The 20,839-nt window shown below is 54.0% G+C and overlaps 1 protein-coding gene across 1 annotated transcript in view; it reads right to left on the bottom strand.

Moving 5' to 3' along the window:
• Nucleotides 1–10,269: 10,269 nt before the first annotated feature.
• The window catches only part of NOL10 (nucleolar protein 10), a 100,327-nt gene continuing 89,757 nt past the window's right edge, over nt 10,270–20,839 (bottom strand). Inside the window, exons 20-21 of the mRNA XM_058668279.1 lie at nt 13,515–13,617; nt 10,270–10,620 (exon numbers count right to left, since the gene is read on the bottom strand). Of these exons, the coding sequence (XP_058524262.1) occupies nt 10,501–10,620; nt 13,515–13,617 (223 nt within the window). The 3' untranslated portion in view covers nt 10,270–10,500. The remainder of the gene's footprint in view (nt 10,621–13,514; nt 13,618–20,839) is intronic.

The following is a 20,839-nucleotide window of genomic DNA, read 5'->3' as shown; positions in this document are numbered from 1 at the left end:
ACCTCTTCCGGGTCTCCCATGCGGGTGCAGGGTCCCAATGCATTGGGCCGTCCTCGACTGCTTTCCCAGGCCACAAGCAGGGAGCTGGATGGGAAGTGGAGCTGCCGGGATTAGAACCAGAGCCTATATGGGATCCTGGTGTGTTCAAGGCGAGGACTTTGTCTGCTAGGCCACGCTGCCGGGCCCCAAAATAATCTTATATGTCTGTATACAGAGTGTTTATCTGAGTGGCAGAAAGACAATGAGGGGTTTCCCAACTACTGTTCCCTTCGCCCCAGATGCCTGCAATAGGTGGGACTGGGCCAGGCTGAAGTCAGGAGCCAGGAACTCAACAGAGATCTCTCCCGTGGTGAGCAGGGCCCAGTAGTTTCAGCCCTCACCTGCTGCCTCCCAGGGTGTGCATCAGCAGGAAACTGGTATGGAGAGCAGGGCCAGGGCTCAAACCAGGCACCAACAGGGATCTGGCATCTTAGATGTTCCACCAGACACCCACCCCTAAACCCATTTTCATGAACTTTCTGAAGTTTATAGAAACTCCACAGAGTAGGTGTTCCATCTGCATTGGCCTGAGGGGGTGGGGGTGCTACTTGTCCTGGCTGGGTGGTAGGTCATGCTGTTGCTCTCCCAGTGTGTTACCCATCTGCGGGTCGTGTGCCCCCTCGGATGGCTAGCAGCATCAGGTCCAGCCTTGGCCCCTGTGCACCTGCTGGCGCTCTCCTCTGTCCCATGGCATTTCCTAGCTCCAGGTGCTGCTCCCTGGCCAGGGCCCTGTGGGAGGGGCGGGCTGTACGTACCTACAGGGGGTTCAGGTCAGGGTCCCTGAGCGGCCACTCATTTTCTTTCCCTCATGTAGCTGGGAAGATGCTACCATGGCCATCACCCTCCTGGGCCTTGAGTGTGACTGGGGGGGTCCAGCCTGAGAGCAGAGGTCACAGTGGACGCCCAGGCCCAGCCTCTCCTCCCCAACAAACCTTGCCTGTATGCCCTATCTCACATCTTCAAAAGCAACTTTTTCTGTAAACTTATCACAGCAGGTTTGGGGCATCTAGGCGGTGCCATCACCCCATACCACTTCCACATTCTTGGCATCCTGCATTAGTATGGTCATAGGAACCCATGCTGGGGCATTCCCACTACCTTCATGGCTTCCTACAGATCCCCAAGTCCCTGCTGAAGCCACCCCTGCCCAGCCCCAGAACCGGCTGGACTCCACATCCCACCCGGGGCCCCAGGGGTGGGTAGGCCGCCTAGCCTCTCTCCCTGCGCCTCCCTGCTTGCACAAAAGGCAAAGAGTCACATCTCCCCAAGAGACTCGTGTGCACATGTTGTGTTTTAGTTGCTGGGCCTCAGTGCAATGAAAAGCAGTCCACAGACCAAGCCAAAGACCCCGGGGCTGGCCTTGCTGGCTTGGGATTGGCAGGCTGGAGATCAGCGTGAGGTCAGCTGTTGTCTCAATTTCATTATGAACCCCAGGGAGACGCCTGCAGAGGGGACCCCAGGATGCTAATCACACTGAGAAGAGAAAGACAGAAAGAGAGAGAGAGAGAGAGGTAGGGAGAGGTCCTGGAACTCTATCCAGACCTCCCACGTATGTGCGGGGGCCCAAGCATTGGGGTTGTCCTCTGCAGTATCTCATGCACATCCACAGCAAGCTGAAGCAGAAACAGAGCAGCCATATGGGATGCAGGCGTCACAGGCTATGACTTAACATGCTGCGCCACAACAACAGCCCCTCCAGTCTTCTTTTGAAGTAGTAATGCCAGCCAGTGGACAGATCAGGAAATCCAGCTAGCGTTAGGAGCAGCAGGGCTGTGATTCAGGGTGTCCTGCCTAAGTGCTAAGCCCGGGCTGCTTTCCTGGGCCATGCGGCATCCCGCACCTGCGGTCATCCCAGCCCCTGAATTCCACTGGGCCAAGCTAGGTGTGTATGTGGCTTGTGGTTGAATGTGTTGTCATCTTGGTTACAGGAAGTGGCCCGGGGTTCTCACCCTACTACCCGCTTGGTCCAGTTCACCAAGATCAGACCAGCAGGCAGACACTCAGCTCCTTGAGGGTAGTACCCTGCTCTGCCTTGCCCATGGCCACCAATGTCACCAGTGTGTGCTGGGCAGAGCACTCCAGCCACCCCCCTCCCAGCTGAAGCCTCAGCAGATAGAAAGCAGCTTGGCCTGCGACCTGCCAGGACCGGAGGTGGCTAAGCTGAGGGTTAAGGGTCACGTCACAGGCCTTAGGAACAGAGGAGCAAAGATGCAAAAATAGCAATAAAAGCAGAGGAAGGACAGGGCGGAGAACTGGGCCAGGGCTGTGGGATGCATGTGGCCACCTCTGGGGATGAGCAGCTGTCTTCCCCGCATTGCACGTGGCACCAGCCACGCAGCTGGCTTCCCCTGGCTGTGAAGAGGGGCGCGGTCCTCCCTGCCAGCATCCTTCTCCAGCAGAAACCCGCAGCTCCTGTTCTGGGCAGGAGTGGGGCAAGAGCAAGGTGCTGGCCTGGGGCATCCCTGCCACTCAGTCGTGGCCCAGCCTGCTGTCCAGCCCCAGGGGCCCTGCTTGCCACCCAGAGGGTTGTCACCTTGTTTCTGCATTTCAGATTTTCCTGCCCCAGCTGTGCCCCAATTTCTGGTCTTCAGCAAAATCCCAGTGCTGGGAAAACCTGCTGAAACTCCATGCTCAACTCGGCCCATTTTGCCCCCTCTTGCCTTCTGTAGTTTTGTCAGTCGCCAGCCCTGGAGGGACCCAGCTATCATCAATTGGTGACAATCCCAGGGCTGGCAGTGTACCCCACTGCCTTCAAATCCCGGCTCTGTTCCCAGCTGGCTCTCTGTCTCCACTGGGCTTGCTGTGCAGGGTCCTAGCCACCTTCAGAGGGTAGGGCCATGGGTCAATGAAGCCACCTCCGAGCACAGGTGGATTTGCTCTTGGCACCCAGCTGGCCTTGGCCACGGGTGGCCCGTGTCCTTGTCTTTCCTGCACACAGCCAGACTCCTGAGTCTCCAGTCCGCCCTGCTCCTGCTGCATCCTGAGGAGCTGCTCACCTTGTGGCTCTCCTTGCCTTTGCAGCCTGTGCAGTGGCTGGGCCCTCGCTCATGTGTCACCACGTGCCTACGTGGGCAGGACACCTGCTGTGTGCAGGACGCCACTGTGCATTCTGGACCCCTCTTCCTGTGAGAATGCAGAGCCCCAGGCCCACAGCCCTGCGGCCAAGGGCACCGAGCATCTCAGCTGCTTACAGAGGAGCTGGACAGTGGTAGGGCATGGCTTGGGCCCCATGGACACAGATAGTCTTGCAACCACAGTTCCAGAGCAGGGGGAGCCAGTGGGACTTGACTTTCTCATTTGAGGTTCATTTCCTGTTCAAGAAGGGAAACCCAGCCCACAGCAAGGCAGGTGCTCAGAGCTGGGGTACCCCGTGGCCCCCCAGCTCACCTGCGCCCACCCAGCCCAGACTCCTGAATGTGACCTCCAGCCACGACCTCCAGCCATGACCTCCAGCCGTGGCTTCCGCCATCCTCTTTTATCTCTGCAGTCTTTAGGTTTCATCCAAGTGGCTTCTGAGTCCTAGCTGGTCGCTCAGAATCTTCCCTGGTGACCCCAAGTAGCCCCCAGCATTTGGCTGAGCCCAGTGTGTGTCCACGGGTCCATTTATTCAGCGATGATCTGCTCATTCATTCCTTTATTCATCCAATAAGGCTAGATGGACTGAGGACCTGCCATAGGCTCCAGCCTGGGGATTGTGCAGGGGCCAGAGCAAAGGCAGGGAAGGAGACAGCCCAGAAGGACACATGGTCCGTGCTCCAGAAACCCTGTGATGCCAGGATTGTTCTCCACCCATCCCTAGCTGTTTTCACTCTAGGTCATCTCAAGGAAGCTGTCTAAAGGCTTCCTGGTATAAGGAATATCTGCCAGGGCCTGGTGCTGTGGCACAGTAGGTAAAGCTGTTTCCTGCGATGCCAGCATCCCATGTTGGCTTTTCCACTTCGGATCCAGCTCCCTGCTAATGCACCTGGGAAAGCAACAGAAGATTGGGCCCCTGTATCCACATGGGAGACCTGGATGGGATGTAGTTCTTGGCTCCTGGCTTTAGCCTGGCCCAAATCCCAGTTAAAAACCAGCAGATGGAAGCGCGTTCTTTCTTCCTCTTTCTTTGTATCTCTGCTTTTCAAATAAATACATCCTAAAAAATAATAATAGCAGAAAAGTCTGCCAACCCTACATCGAGACTGACTTAATCTGACTTGGTCATGCCAATGATCCCATTCATATGGATTTACTGTGGAGGTCATAGGGCCGCGGGTCCCTGGTCCAGCTATGTGGCTTTGAGGCCTCATGGCGACAAGTATAGATGCTTGATCCAAATACTGGAATAAGTCGTGGCTCACTCCTGACACCGGGCACAAGCAAGGGCATCGTGGGGCTCCCGGTAGACCCTGGAGACAGCAGCAGTCTCGTGGGCTATAGCAGGATGTGTGCACCTCAGTTTGTGGACCTGGGGCAGGCCCTGAATCTCCCCTTAGAGATGTAGATAATAATCCCCATGGGTCCCGTGCTGCCTGGCATGATGGCCAGGTGGCCAGTGCCAAGCCTTGGCAGCACATTTTCTCTTAGATTTAATGACTTGGGAGGCAGGCACCCTCGGCCCGGAACTGGCAGATGGAGCTTGACGCAAAACCGTGGGCCAGGTGAGGAGATGCTCCACAGTGGGGCTGGCACATGCTAATGTGACGGGCAACTGTGCGCATCAGCTGGGCATGGTTGTGTTCAGAGACGGAGCAAAGCATACTGGTGCCCCTTGAGGTGCCTGCTTGGCTGCACTGAAGGCCGGGGCAGAAGGCGTGCTGGCGTGAGGGGTGTCTGCTGCCCACCTGCCTCACACTCTCCTGCAACTTGAACAAGGGGGTTCTGCTTGGATCTGGATCTTTCCAGCTTCAGATGCACACGCAGCCTACGCCCTGGGCTCTCCTGGCTCTGGCCATAGATCTGCAAGTTCTCAGTACCCATGGTCTCACTTCTTTGCATGTACTCTCCATGTGTGTGCACACATCCCATTGGCCTATGAGTTGGCACTGGCCATCCCAGTCCCAGGTGTTGGGTACTGCGACCTCATCCATTTGGCGATGCTCGCTGCCCACTGGCTCCAGGACTGGGGGAGTCACCGTGTGGGCCTGGCCTCTGATAGTTGGTTGTCACTATAGGACTTGATAGAGGTCGCTCAGCACCCAGTTACGACCAAAGCCAGCAAGAGAGTCCACTTGGTCTGGTGAGAATGATGCTGGGCCTTTTGCTCCTGAGCTTGTCAAGCAAGCCAGTCACCATGGCAACCCTCTTAAAATAAGACATGACCTGGCACGGAGAAGCGGGAGGTAATTACAACGGTGCTGGGCACTTGGCAGCTCCTCTCTGCTGAGGTGGTTAATGGACCTCACTCATTAAGGCCCCCAGACAGCCTCTCAAGTCCTCAGGGGACAGATCCTAGTAAACCCACTTTACACACGCAGACAGCGAGGCATGGACGGGTTAAGTGACTCGGCCACTAACTGGCAGCTTCATCGTGGGCAAGTCAGGGCCGGCCGCCGTGCTCTCTTGCCTCCCAGCTCTGTGCTGGTCTTCCAGCCTGGGCTGTGAGGAGCCCTGCGGTGTGAAGGCCACAGAATCTGTTGCAGCCTGTCCTGGGCAGGAGGGGTGAGGGTGGGTCCCCACATGCTGTCGCCCTTGGATCCCATGCAGTGAAGCAGGAGAGGTGGCGGCCGCTGCAGGGGACATGGACTGGGGAGGTCTCCACAGAGGGGGCTCAGGACTGCAGGGCCAGTGGCCAGGAACTAGCCTGGGCCCTCACCCAGCCTGAGGGCTGGCCCTTAGCATGCAAGCAGTCATGCCATGGGGCCTCTACCCTAGCCCCTCAGGCCCTCTGCTTGCAGGGCTCCTCCCCAGGCTGTGGCCAGCTCACTCCTCCATCTTTGCAGCAACTTCAGCTTCACCAGGGGAGGGGGACGTCCAGTCCCCTGGCCTTCCCACCTCTCTTCACTTCCCATCCCAAGCACATCTGTGTCACACACTTGGAGAGCAGCTATCTCCCTGGGGAAGATGCGAACGAGGATGGGGCAGTTCCCACAGCAAGCTCGAGCGACAGTGACCCAGTGACCAAACAAACCACAGCTGTAGCCTTGGTCAGATAGCTGGAGGCCTGGGGAGGCGTTGCAGCCAGGAGTTGGGTGGATGGGACACATGAGTCTGCCCCCAGCACGCTGGACTTGGAGTGTCAGAGAACTGGCACTCGGTGGGAAGGTAGCTGGGGAAGAGAGCAAATGGGAGACGGGCAAGGCAAGGTTTAAGGCAGAAAGCCTGGGGCATGTTGGGGGTCCCCATGGGAGTGCTGCAAGGAGCCAGTGGAGAGATGCCCCTCAGAGTGGCCAGGGGCAGGAGTAGCCACAGGGAATGGGAACTCCTCTGCAGCACCCTGGGAGACCAAGCAGAGAAGAGGAGGGGAGAGGAGGGGGCTGAAGGCTTCAGATCCCAATCCAAGTTCCTGGAAGGAGAGCCAAGCTTGGCGATTGATCGGGTGTGTGAGCGGAAGCTGGGCAGCCGAGCTGAGCGACAGGCTGGGGAACCCAATCAGCAGGTGTTCCGGGCAGGAGTCCGGAGTCCGTCCGGCATCCGAGGGGAACCCACGGCTGGCTTTCCGCCCGCCTGCAACTTTGAAGTCCCACCTGGGTTTAAAAAATAGTTGCAAACAGGGTCAGGGCAGGCTGCCGACAGAGAATAATGACTTCCTCCTCTGCCCTGATGCGTACGGGAACTCTCACTAGGCAGGAAGCCCACTGAGCATGGGTGGGAGGGGGGCGTCCTCTACGCAGCTGCAGGAGAGGGGGCCCAGGAGGCTGGCCCAGCCCAGGACCCATGGCCCTCCTGCGGTCCCTGCTCTGTGACGGCACCATGACTGGCCCAGACTTCACAGCTGGCAGCTCCTTCTGCGCACCGACTGTGCTCACTGTGAGCAGGAAACACAGCAAGCAGCAGGCAGCACGCAGATCCCACTCAGGGCAATTGGAGAATTTTTAATTCTCAAGTTGGCATTGATGCCAACTTGGTATGTAGGAATGTTTTAGTGACGTTGAAATCTCCAAATCTGTAATCACGGTGCTTCACACTGCAGCAGGTGCAGTGGCACAGTGTGCCAAGCTGCCTCAGGCGAAGGTGGTTCCTCCATTGTGGATACATCCTGGCGGCCAGCACAACCTGTGTATGGGCCCCTCCACCCACGTGGGAAACCCAGATGTTCCGGGCTCCTGGCTGTGACCTGACCCAGGCCCAGCTGCCGGAAGCATTAGGGGAGTGAACCAGACGATGGGTGATCTCTCCCCAGACCTTGCCTCTCTGATTCTGCTATTTATTCTAAAGGCAGAAACCCAAACACTCATCTTCCACTGCTCCCCCAGGAGCATTAGCAGGGAGCTGTATTGGAAGTGGAGCAGCCAGGACTCAAACCAGCGTTCACATCCGACTAGCACCGCAGGCTGTAGCATAACTTGCATACCACAACAGCCTGCTAAAAATTCGGACACTTTTACATAAGCTTTACTTTTTTTTTTTCCTTTATCTTCCTGCCTGCCTTTCTCCCTCTTTCATAAAATACACTGTGCTACCTTTCTGTCACTGTAACGAAACACCTGAGGCAGGCTTCGTTCACAAAGAAAAGGGTTGGATGGGCTTACGGTTCTGCAGGTGTGTGGTCCAGGGCCAGGCAGGTATCCCGGGTTCAGTCCCTGGAGCCTGACTTGGCAGGGTACCCTGTGGCAACAGAGGGCCTGACTGTCCCTGGGAGTTCCCTCTCCTCCTCCTCCTAGCACAGCCAACAGGGGCCTCCCAATTCTACCTCACCTGAGCGCCTCACTTCCCCAAGGCTGTCGGCAACGCCCGTGTCGCTGCGTACCCCGAGCTGAGCGGAGGGACTAGGGTTACAAAAAGACAACACACAAGACAACACAAGACAACATGCAGTGGGTCACTCTTGTAAACAGAATGCCATTTATTTGGGGTAAGCAAGCCTCTTTTATAGTCTTCCTAGTTCCTCCCAGTATTATTCCAATGCTCAGGCAACTCCTAAGCTCCCCTGGGGGCATCTTAAAAAAGAGAAGCAGGGAAGAGGAACTTGGGTCAAGCGGGGGGGGGGGGGGGGGGGGGGGGGGGGGGGCTAAAATGCCTTAGGCCAAGATTGCCCATTCTGTTACCCCTTAGAAACAAGCTAAGCTGTGGGGTTAACCCTTGGGAGACCGGGGCCTGCACAAGGCCTTACCTAAAAACACCACAGCTCCAGTAACTCTCTGACCCTCTTAATACTGTTGACATGAGGCACTGGGATTAACTAACCACTGCCAAGTTCAGAGGGCTGACTTATATCCACACAGAATGGGCAGGTGCGTTGGGTTCCGTTCGACGCACAGGACAATTCTTCTGTGTGTTAGATTGAAGGTACTGGTGCACCAGCCGTCTCCCTGGCTGCTCACAAACCACGCACTGTGGGAGCAACTTCAGGGCTACTGGGCCAAGCGAGGCCGGAAAAACCACTTCAGAACCAAATTCATCAACTGACACCCAGCCGGGTCCTCAGGACACGGACAGTTCATCTATTCACACATCCCTATAGCCAACATTCCTCTCACGGGCCGCATTAACTATATTCCTGCCTCTCTTCCTCAACTCTCAATGATGGTTCTCATAGAACCATCGTCTGGAATGAAATCCACACCCTTGGGCATGAAGGAGGGTCAGTTTCCGGTCCACATGCAGCCTGGTGTGTTCTGACATGTTCACTCATTTAGGAAATGTTCTTTGCAGCTGTTCTGGACGCTGCACATAGAGCAGTGGGCACACGGACGCACACACACGCCCTCTGAGTGTACGCTCTGGTTTGTGTGTGTGTGCAAGGGTGCTGGTGGGAAACAATAACCGGGTGGTAGTGACCATGTTGGGGATCAAATATCTCAAAACACTAAGGTGGTGGAGAGGAAGCGAGTGGTTGATGAGGCCAGATGTGGGGCCCACAGTTCACTGAGCTCTTCCTGGCTTGGGTGGACATTTATCATGTTCCATGCTGAAAGGTTTCTTTTATTTATTTATTATAAAGATTTATTTATATTTTATTGGAATGTCAGATATACAGAGAGGAGAGACAGAGAGGAAGATCTTCTGTCTGCTGATTCACTTGACAAGTGGCCGCAACAGTTGGAGCTGTGCCAATGCGAAGCCAGGAGCCTAGAGCCTCTTCCAGGTCTCCCACATGGGTGCAGGGTCCCAAGGCCTTGGGCCATCCTTAACTACTTTCCCAGGCCACAAGCAGGGAGCTGGATGGGAAGTGGGGCCACTGAGACATGAGCCAGCACCTACATGGGATTCTGGCACATGCAAGGCGAGAACTTTAGCCACTAGGCTACTGCACCAGGCCCTCTTTCTTTAGATTTTTAAGCCACATCACCAAGGCAACTTGTTTGTGGGAGCCGGCCTGTCCAGAGGGACAGAGGCTGCTGGGGCAATGGCAGGGAGAAGGAAGCTGAGGGGAGACCTGAAGAGATAGGAGGAGGAGGAGCAGGGTGAGGCTGTGAGCTGGCCCTTCCTGGGTGCAGCAGATGAACCTGTGCTCTACGCCTTAGGCCAATAGCATTTCTGGAGAGATCCGACACTCAGCCCAGAGTTACATTCTCAATAATTGTACATAGACTTTAAAACCCTATAAATGGGGGCTGGTGTGGTGGCAAGCCATATGGGACGTTGGTTCCTGTCCCAGCGGCTCCACTTCCATCCAGGTCCCTGCTTGGGGCCTGAGAAAGCAGCTAACAGGCTGTGTCTTGGGGCCTCTGTGCCCCGGAGCAGCCTGAAAGAAGCTCCAGCTCACGACTTCCGCCCAGCGCAGTCCTGCCAGCGTGGCAATTCGGGGATGGAAACATTGTTTGTTCTCAAGAGGCATCCAAACATATTAATCGCCACCTTTCCTCCAGCAAGATTCTCTCTATCGCCTTTAAGCAGGAGAAGGTCTGTGGCAGGCCGAGGGAATGGCCAGCAGCTTCCGTCCGGTGCGTCACCACTGACACACCCTCTTTGGTGCCACACTGCTTTGGGACAACCCGCCGACCTGTGACCGAATCTGGATCAACTCTGAAAGCTAGGCCAACACATGCAGTGGCACAACAGGGAGATTTCCGGGGGCTTTAATTGTGAATGGCAGCAGACACTGCAGGTAAAGAAAGTCCCGAGGTGTCAGGCTTCCAAATAGGTGTTCACTTCAGCACCTATTCTAAGTAAGCCCGGGCAAAGCATCATGTTTACGGGGACCACAGGACCCTGAGCAGCCCTGGCACTGTGCAACGGGCAGCTGCGGCACCCAGGTCACGAATCCTGCCTTCACCCACAAGCGCCAGGTGGAGCGTTAAGTGTGGGTTCCGCTGTCCTGAGACACGATGACTCGGCGGGGGACGCAGTCTCCCCTGCTTTCCGCAGGTCACTCTCTGCTCAGTGGAAGGGCCGGCCTCTCCGGTGGCGTGACCTCAGGTGGCCAGCTGACCGCCGGAGTTTTTTCCTCTCCTGTCGGTGCAGTTTCTCAGCCTCCTGCTGCTTCTTCTGCTGTTCAGACTGAAAGAAAAAATTCTGTGAGACGAGGCAGAGGGCAAGAAAACACCAGCACCTCCTTTACTGCGGAATGTTACCTACATTAGCAGCCACCGTGACCCAGAAATGTGACCCTGGGCTCAGAGCAGTGGGCTGGCTGGCCGGCCCACTGCTCTGGCCCTGTGGCCCTGCCTGGCCTGGCAGGACGAAGGCCAGCTTTCCTCATGACTTCCGGAGAAGCAAGCTGACCCGTCTGGGCAGAAGTAGCCTGACCACCCTGCTGATCATGAAGAAGGAAGGAAGGCAGGTTTGCAACCGAAGCACACACATCAGTGGGCAGCCTCAGGCGGCCACCTGCAGGAGGACACGGCCTGCTTACAGACGTTCACACTTCGTGCTGAGCAAAGATGTGGCTCGAAGATCTCCGTGCTGCTTGGGGGTGGGATATGGGAGCTGGCATTCGTTTTTGTAATTAATGTATTCGTGTGGTAAGAAATCATGATCGCCTTAAATGCATTAACTTGTTAGGAATCAGAACCCAGTCAGAGTGCCAGACATGATGATGTTCTGGGATGGGCATTCTGGTGGAGCGAATTAAGCCACCACCTGTGACACCAGCATCCATATGGGCCGCTGACTGGGTCCTGGCTGCTAAACTTCCAACTCTACTAATGCACCTGGGAAAGCAGAGAAAGATGGCCTAAGTGCTTGGGCTCCTGTCACCCACACGGCAGACCCAGGAGCTCGGAGCTCGTGGCTTCAGCCTGGCCCAGCCTCAGCCTTCGCAAACGTTGGGGGAGTGAACCAGTGGATAGAAAAAAATCTCTCCTTGTGTGGCTCTCCCTCGCTCTGTTTTTCAGATACATACATATGTATATGTATTTAAAAAGAAATAATAAAGACATCTTCAGCAGAAAAATCACGTCCATGCATCTTGCACAAGGCTTCTGTTTATAAGCCAGGACTACTGCTTTATACACATTGTTTTAAAAACACAAACATCCTGAGGCACACACAACGTGTATTATTACCCATGCTTGACTCAGCACGTTCCCCAGAAGTGGTTCCAAAGAATTTTTAGTTCTTTCCACAAAAAAAAAACCCCACCCCCCTGGAAAGCAGAGCCCTGCCATCGATAAGCACCGCTAAGAAGGCGTGGGAGCAGACGAGCAGGCCTGGCTCACACAGAACCGGCGCTCTTCCTGCGGACCCTGGCCCCAAGTCCAGAGGCCTCAGAACAGAAGCTGTGCAGGGACATGCAGTGTGGCTCAAGGGCTTATACTGTTACTTGTAACAACCCATGTTGGAGCAGTGGTCCATTCCAGCAAGCTGTGCTGCTTCCTGTGTCCTGCTATCGCACCTGGGAGGAGAGGCGGCCCTGGCCCTTGGGCCCCTGCCACCTGTACGGGACTTCCGCATGGGGCTCCTGGCTCCTGACTGGCCTGGCCCCACCCTGGCTGTTGAGGACGGTGGGTGTGATACTGAGGATGGTCAATGTCTGCCTCTCCTTTTCAGTCTACTAAAAAATCTAAAGACTCAGCACAGATTTCACTAGGAAGGGAAGAGCTACAGGACAATATCAACTCAGGACAATGGCTGCTGGTGTGACTGTAGGACTGGAAACTGTGAAGATGCCTTGAGTGGGCACTGTGGAGCGCCAGCAAGGGAGGGAAGGCACGGCCAGGCTGACCTGGTGCACCTGCTAGCTCAGGCCTGCACCCTCACAACAGTCACCCGTATTTGACTCTTGAAGACAAACCTCCACAATGACCTCCCACGGGTTTTGCTGTCTCCTCTCAATTAAGGAGGTGGGGTGAGGAATATGGGGAGGGAGAGAGGGCAAAATGTGACACCCAGGAAGGATTCAGGCCCCCCAGCTACAAAGCCCCTTACTAGGTTTCTAGTGTCTGCTGGTGGGAAGCCCACAGGACGTTATAAGCTCCTGAGGCTTCATGCTCCCGGCAGTACCTGCCCTCGCCCAGCTCCGTCCCTGCCTCCACCAGGCAGGAGGGCTTGCCCCCCTGAGCCCCAGGAATGAAGGGGCATCAGACTGCCCTCCTTTTGGTGGCTAGCACGGCACCATGTGGGGAGGCGCACACTGCTTCCCACTGACCTGCTCCTGAGAGTCAGTGGGATGCTTCCTCTGCAGTGGGGGGCATGAAATGCCCAGGTGGGCAAACCGAGGAGACAGATGGAGAGGAGTGGCTGCAGGGGCTAAGAGCTGGTGGGGCTGCAGCTGCTAAAGGGTATGGGAATGGGAGTCTTTCTGAACGATAAAATGCTCTAAAATAAGATTGTGTGGTGGTTACAAAACTCAGCAAGACAAACTAAAAGTCACCAAGTGGTATATTTTAAAAGGATGAAGTTTATGTTAGTAAATTATACCTCTGTTTAAAAAAAGCAATGGGTAAAATTTGTAATTTTTTTCTACTTGTTGCCTATATTGAAAACTGACTACAAGTGAAAACAAAAAATGAGAAATAAAACCACGCTGCTTCAGTTATAAGCTCACAGCATACTCTTCCTGCGAAGTGTGTCGGCCAGCACTGCAGCTGGCCAAAGAAGCAGGTACTACAAACGGATGAGAGCAGGGCGGCCACTGACATGGCTGCTGGCCTTCACAGAGGCGCAGGACCCGCCAGGCCCCGGTCTCCTTCAAGGGCCATGTAAGTGCAGGACATTCTTTCACACCCTTGGATGGTCAGCCCTTCTGCTCTATGAGCCAGCACCTCACTCAGGCCACACAGTGACCCAGAAAGCGGGGCGGCTGGCCCAGCAGCATGGAGGCCCTGCAACATCCTGGCTCAGGCCCGCCAGGGGCTCTGGCCACAGGGACCAGGCCAGCCTTCCCTACGGCTGGGGTCCACACAGCCAGTCTCTCCTTTGAGCTGACCAGTGACTTTAAGAGAACGACTTACCCTCTTTAACGTGAATGTCAACTGCTTGCTGCCAACAGTTGTGTCTGATACACTCAACGTCCCATTTTTCGCTTCAAGTTTCAAACGATCTTCAAGGGTTTTACTGTAGGGAATTTAGGAGAATGACATTAGTTAGCAGTATGTCCTCAAAAATTTTTATTTGAGAAGCAAAAAAGGGAGAGACAGAGAGCTCCCACTTGCTGGTTCAGTCCCCAAATGGCTGCAGTGGCTAGAGCCAGAGCCAGGTACTCGATTCAGGCTCTGCGTGGGGAGGGGACGGGAACCAGGAGCTGCAGGTGGGGCTTGGAGCTGCGGACTGCGACAGGGAACACAGGCGGACCCCGGCACCATCACTGCCCTACACTGTGCTCTGACTGACCACCTGAAGTACAAGTTTTGATGAGGACTCACCACATGAAGAAACATAATTTACAGCTGTGATAAACCCAGAAAACATCAGTCACTTAACCCAAGGAGCGAAAGAATTCATGTGAACCCAGTTGTTCCTCATGTAAGCAGGTGCTTGGTAAGAAGCACGGTCGGTAGAAACAGCCCCACACTGGACACTGAAGAGTCAGTATCTCCGACTATTGCCCTCGTTAAATCCCGTTTCTGAAGCCATGGAGCAATATATTCCTGAAGCCTGTCATTTACTGCAATGGCCGAGGGAGTTTGACTTGAAGGCACTTTCCGTGTGGACCATGCCTGAGCGAGCACGTGGGCCTTTGCAGAGGAGTGCACAGACGAAGCCCCTGGGTCAGGCCATGGAGGACAGCGCTAAGGCTGTCATTTCTCGTCATCTAAGCAGGATGAACAACGTGAACCATGAAGCGGTGTGATCACATGCAGGAGGGAGGGAACACAAGCTGCTGCACTCCAGAACATTCTGCCTGTGTCAGCTGGGTCACTGCCCTCTCTCCAGGCAGCATGCCTTTCAACTTCTGACACGCTACGTGTCACATGTCTGTCTCACCACACTCCTGATCATGCTTCCCAGCATTGCGAGGGTCCCTTACACATTGGTGTCTCTGTTAGTCTACTGTAACTGACAAGAGCCCACCTCTGCTTCTGAGCATGATGTTCCATCAACTTGTGGGCATGTCACAGAGTACTTCATTGCGGACTGTTACCACAGTGTTCTATACCAACCACAACCCTGGCCCTTTTTGTGAACTTGCTTAGCGGGCAACAGTATCTGAATTAAGCCTAAAGAGAAATACCTTCAGTACGTCTCAGCAGTGAGCTCTAACTCTTGTAGAAATGGCTGAGGCAACATACTGCTTCTCTCCCTGATGAGACGGGAGAGGAGAGAGCGTTAGCAGCCAAACCTAACATACCCCGTTAGCGTCAGGCCCAAAGCTTTTGGTTGAATAAAAACTGAAACAAAGGCCTTTTTTCCCCTGAAAGCTGAGCTCTATAATAATTATGGCATGGAACACAGCTCCTGAGCCACCCCCATGACAATGAGATGTGTCTTTGAAATCCTGAAGCTCGTGTTTGATGTTCACACCGTGAGATTTACCCCTGCTCTATAACTATCAGTAAGGCACTAAACCTACCTGCTTTCTGTAATTTGGGACATAAAGTGGTTAGCATAAAAGCTGTACTCTTTTCTAAGCAATAATGTGATTAAGAAGCACTTTTAAAATGTGCTTCATCTTCAAAGCCTTTTACAGACCAACTAATTAATCCTTTCAACATCCCTGAGACACAGTATTTATCCTTTATAAAGGGAGAAGAGGAGGCAGGGTGCCCCACAGCTCGCTCACCCAGGCCCGGGGTCCCGGTCTAACGCCCTGGGCCCTGCTCTGGAGTCTGTGGTTGACACTTCAGTTCAGGAACTTGGCTGTTAAGTACTCTCAATGACCAGCTTTTACATGATAAGCTGGATGACATTAAGATTTAGCTTAGTTAAAACAAACAAAAAAACCCAAGAATTTAAAAGTGGAGTGTAAGCCAACTCCAGCATGTGTGTGACTTAACATTAGCTGAAGTAAATTCCTCAACATGCTCATTTCATTTTTGTTCTTTCCTCTCTGAGTTACAAACTCGGGGCTGACAGCTGGAGTCTGGATAACCACAGAGCCGCTGAGACAAGGCAGATGGGGAGGACAGTCATTTGGGAACAGAAGGACTTTTCAAGTCAATTATGGGAAATGACTCCTCCGACATGACCTATCCTCTTCCACGACACACTCTGGGCTGCCGCACTCTCCGCGGGCACCTGTGAGGGCTTGTCCGTCTCGGCAGCCTGCAGACACCAGCGGGCCGAGGACGGGCAGGGCACGAGATCAGACACGGCTGGGGACTGTGCGTGCCCGGCTCCACATGAAAGCAGCTTCCGCTTCCCGCCCTCTGGAAGGCGGCTCTCGGCGCGGGCCGCTGCCCGGCAGGCCCACCATGAGCTCTGTCAGACAGCACTTTGGCAGCTGGAGCCGGCTGCAGTGACCAGGGACAGGGAGCTGTGCCTGCCCCGCAGAGAGCAGCCACAAAGCCCCCGATGCGTCCCTGCCCCAGACCAAGCTCTCCTCCTCGCCCTCCCCTGGACTTCCATCTGCGAGGCTCGGAAACTTTCCCCCTTGAAGCCAAGTGTTGTAGAGAAAAATCTAAGTGAGACAAGACGAACAGCAAGACAATCGCCGAAGCTGTGGTGACTGCTAAGAAACGAGATTGAGGCTCTTGAGGGTATGGAAGGGGGCTCAGCTCTGAGGGCAGGGTCTGCAGGAAGCAGGGATTAGCATTGGGCCCACACCACAAATGGAAGCTGGCAGACTACAAGGGGAGACTCCAGCTGCATCACTTCTTGGGGGCTCCAGGAACATGGGACACTTTATTTCTTTGAGCCCTTAAAATCCACAAATGCTGAAATGTCTTTAATGAGAAAGACTGCTCCAGAATGCAGTTTCCAGCAGCCATGCCCGGAGGGGAAGCAGAGCGAAGGGGCACGTGCCACGGGGTTTTCAAAGGACGAACAGGAAGACTGGAATTAACAGGCCCAGAGGCGCATCAGTCCTTAGACAAGCAGCTCTGGTCGTGTCTGTGAGACCCTGAGACTGGCCCCACCACCCTGGACTCAGGGTCACTTTGAATACCTTGAATGCTGGCTTACCCAGCACTGTCTTAAATCCCCTAGGTCTTGGCCCCCTTGAATACCTCTTTACCCAGCACTACCGTAAATCCCCTAGGTCTTGGCCCCCTTAAGTCCCACTTGCCTAAGTAAGCTTAATGACCTTCAGGTTCAACCGTGGGCTCCACCAATCCCCTGGGCATTTATCCCTGGGGTCCACCTACAGCTGCATCTGCCAGTCCCAGACCCCACACTCCCCACACCCACCTCTAAAGGTGCCCCTTCCCTTTGTGCTCTCTCCTCCTGCTCTCTGTCTCTCTCTGCTCCCACTCTATCCCTGCCCCTTGCATACCTCCCCTGCTGAAATAGACCTCTGTGAGTGACTTGTTTTGTCTGGCTAGCAGTATCTGCATCAATGTGGGCTGTACAGGGTACGAGGCAGCAAGCCCAGGGTTGGCCTGTGCTGCAGCAGAGACCCTAAGTGAAGACATACATTTAAAAAGAGAGAAAACAAAAAACCACCTGTACATGCACAAGTGGGGCAAAGTCACGTGACGTGTTGCAATCCACCTCGAGGAGCGCTCCCATGGCCATAGTAGACCGGCTGTCCTTCTCCGCACAGGCAAGGCCCGGCAGCCCAGCAAAGGGAGCAAGTTCAACGACACGACCAGAGCCACCCACTCATGGCAAGGACATGAGTGCAGGCAGAAACGGCACCTTAAAAAGGATGCCCACTGGGGGCACATGCAGGCGCACCCAGCTGGGACCCAAGAGTTGGCTGAGACACACTTCTCCCCATACTGTTAAACACTACAGGGATATGATGCTTATGTGTTCTTGCATATGCATGCTTGAGAAAGAAAAGGTCACTTAGAATTAAATTACCTTCACAATTAGAAAGATTTTTAAATACCTCCATTGGAACCAAGTTAGCTGCAGAGTAGACTGGTCAGCTCTCCAAGTGGAGAATGCTGCAGACACGTTAAGTGGCTCACACTGGGCTGCAAAATTCACTTCTTCAAGGCATCTGTGCATCTCTCTCAAATAAACAAACCTTAACAACAACAACAACGACAAAGGCCCTCGCATAGTAACCTAGTGGCTGACATCCTCACCTTACATGTGCCGAGATCCCATATTGGTGCCGGTCCATGTTCCGGCTACTCTACTTCCCTTCCAGTTCCCTGCTTGCGGCCTGGGAAAGCAGTGGAGGATGGCTCAAAGCCTTAGGACCCTGCACCTGCGTGGGAGATCTGGAAGAAGCTCTAGGCTCCTGGCTTTGGATCAGCTCAGCTCAGCTCAGCTCTGGCCACTGCGGCCATTTGAAGAGTGAACCAGCAGTTCTGTATCTCCTCTCTATAAATCTCCCTTTCCAATAAAAGATAAATAAAACTTAAAAAAAAGAAAAAGAAAAAAACTTAACCAAAAAAAGAAAAAATAAAGGAGGATACTAGCATTGTTGCAAAGCAACTTAAGCCTCTACTTGCGATGCCAACACCTCATATGGGTGCTAGTTCAAGTTCCGAACCAGTTTTCCCACAATGTGCCTGGGAAAGCAGCAGGAAGATGGACCAAGTCCTTGGGCTCCTGCTGTCCACATGGGAGACCTGGATGAACTCCTGGCTCCTGGCTTCAGCCTGGACCAGGTATGCTGTCTTGCCACTTGAGGAGTGAGTCAGCTGACAGAGTTCTCAGTTTCTTTCTATCCCTGTAATTCTGCTTTTCAGAGAAGTAAATAACAAATAAACGAACTGTGCATTGGGCCCACCACTGGGCAGGCACACCGGAGAACACTTCCTTCAAGGCACTGGAGAGGCACCTGTCAGCTAGCATTTCCAGGGCCCCCTCAGTGAACTCGGGGGTCTCTGTTCTATGGGTCCCCTCCCCAGGGGTATGCTACCCAGCCTCTGGGAGGCCAGTGAGCAGGGACACCCGCACACATTTCCTCTTCCCCCACTCTCTGGAGCTCTTTCAAACAGGTACCCTGAGGCTCTCTCCACCTCACCAAGGACTCCGCCCTCCCATTGCTCTACTGCTCCGATTTGGGGCTGGCTCTTCTCTGCCCATTAACAAACTAGCTTCCCCAGCCCACATCCTCTGCCCCAGCCCTGGCCCTAGGCTCCTCACCTTCCCCACCGAGCTCCTTGGAAGTCCCACCCCCAAGATCTGTGTGGTCACCCTCAGCCTGGCTGCAGGTCTCCCCTGCCCAGAGCATCTCCCCCAGTCGGCACCCTCTCCAAGGGCAGCGTCCCCCAGTCTCCTCTACTTCGCTGACAGCGCCTCACTGTTTCCCACCACTTGTCTTCTCCTTTGAGTCCTGGCTGACTGATATATCTGTGATGTCTCTATATTTCTGGGACTACTTTGTACACATCTGTAGTTTTCTAAATACAACTTTTTAAAAAATCACACACTCAAGAAAAACCCTGATTTTCCACTGTGAGTCCTTGTCTTCCCCTACATGGTGATAGCCAACCTTTCCCATTCTGTGGACTGACCCACACAGTACTGCGAGCCTGCGCCCATGGATGCCTCTAACCCCCTGCTCATGGCCTACCCACACTGCTCAAGGAGGGTTCCAAGCTGACCTTCCCAGGCCCAGTCTTCCCCAACATCACCTTTCTAAACCTGAGAAGCTCTCTCTATCAGCAGGCTTCTGGGAAGCATGTTTTTATTTTCTACAACTACAAATGTGCTATTTTTTTTATGAAGCATTGAGATTATTGGGAGGATAGACTGGATCACCATGACCTTGGCTTAAACATCAGTCTTCCAGCCTGGGCAGGAGCTCCCCCACACTGCACATGGGCCCCGGAAGCAGTTCCGAAATGGCCTCCCCCAAGGCTGCCTGAAGTTTCACCCCACCCTCATTCAGGCCCCCTGCCTGTCCCATGCTTCTTCCTGCCCTGTGCACCTGTTAGAATGTGGGGACAGTGGCACAGGGGCCATGGCGCCCCTCCCCTGCATGAGGTCAGGACACCAGGTACCGGGGAATGGTGAGTGAGTGGACAGACAGCCGAGGTGAGGGATAAACTCACAAGTAATGCTAGCATGCTATAAGGCATAAACAGACACTCAGCCAGAGCCAGAGGACTTCGCCAGGCAAAGTGGCCAGCTCTCTCAGGCACTGGGCTATCTCTCTATTTACGCTTCCTTAGACAAAAATAAGATTCAAAGTTAGGCCAAGGCCAAGTGATTTTAAACATTATACACTCCATTTTGATGCTGTCCCTGGTTGATTGCCTTGTGGTTAGCTCGGAATCAACATGAGGAGTCACGCTGGTCCTCTGGAGGGGGAAGGCTCAACGCTTTGTTAGAATAGTCTCAGGACACTGCAAGCCTAGGATGTCATGACTGGGATCCCATAGGCAGTCAGTGCCAAACACCAGCAGGCTGGGAGCTGGCCACACCAGGTGGGCATGACTGAACAGCAGGGCTCTGCTTTGAAGCATGATGATTTACACAGCTCTGTTTCTTGAAGACAATGTTTAACTTACAAGAAAGCTTCGCTGCAGTGTGTTTACTTAGCTTTTGCTTATTCTTGAATACGAAGTCTTTCATCCCTTTTGTTTTTCACATTAATATCCTGTTGCAGCCCACAGCAGCAGAGGAATGTTGAGGGCATTTGTCTCAGCCCCTACCCCCAGATCATGGTCTTTTATTGCCATGGTTACACGCACAACAGCAGCACCTGGATCTTCCTCATCAGTGGGGTACTGGGAAATCAAGTCTTTTGCAGCAGACCTTGGAGGGGTGGCTTCCGGAGCTGCATGCTGTCTGGCCAAGGCATAAAATATTCAGATTTTTCAACCAGTATCTAACAGGTGTCTGCTGTATTCTAAGTACTGATTCAGGAGCCAGATATTACAGGGCCAGCCTAAACGAGAACATGTGCAGGCAAAGATGTAGGTACGAATATTCTACACAGCAACATTATTTATAAGACCCCCAAAGCGTAAACAATTCTGCTGTCCATCATCAGAGAAGTGGATACCCGAGATGTGGAATTCCACACAGCAGAATCCTACTTGGTAACAAAACAAATGAAATACAGACATCCACTGTGACACAGATACATTCTCAGTGTGCTAAGAAGGTGGACACAAATGCCAGTCACCTTGCAGCTGCACTTGCGTGAGGTGTCAGAACAGGCACATCAATGGATGGACCAGCGGGACAGCTAGGGGCTGCCCTGGTCTGGGAGATGGGGTGGGGGAGTGAGGGGCACAGCTCATGGGACAGGGGGTTCCTTTCTGGG

The sequence above is a fragment of the Ochotona princeps genome, chromosome 8, assembly GCF_030435755.1.
Source record: "Ochotona princeps isolate mOchPri1 chromosome 8, mOchPri1.hap1, whole genome shotgun sequence".
In the NCBI taxonomy this organism is placed as follows: Eukaryota; Metazoa; Chordata; class Mammalia; order Lagomorpha; family Ochotonidae; genus Ochotona; species Ochotona princeps.
This window is presented reverse-complemented; position numbering and strand designations above follow the sequence as displayed.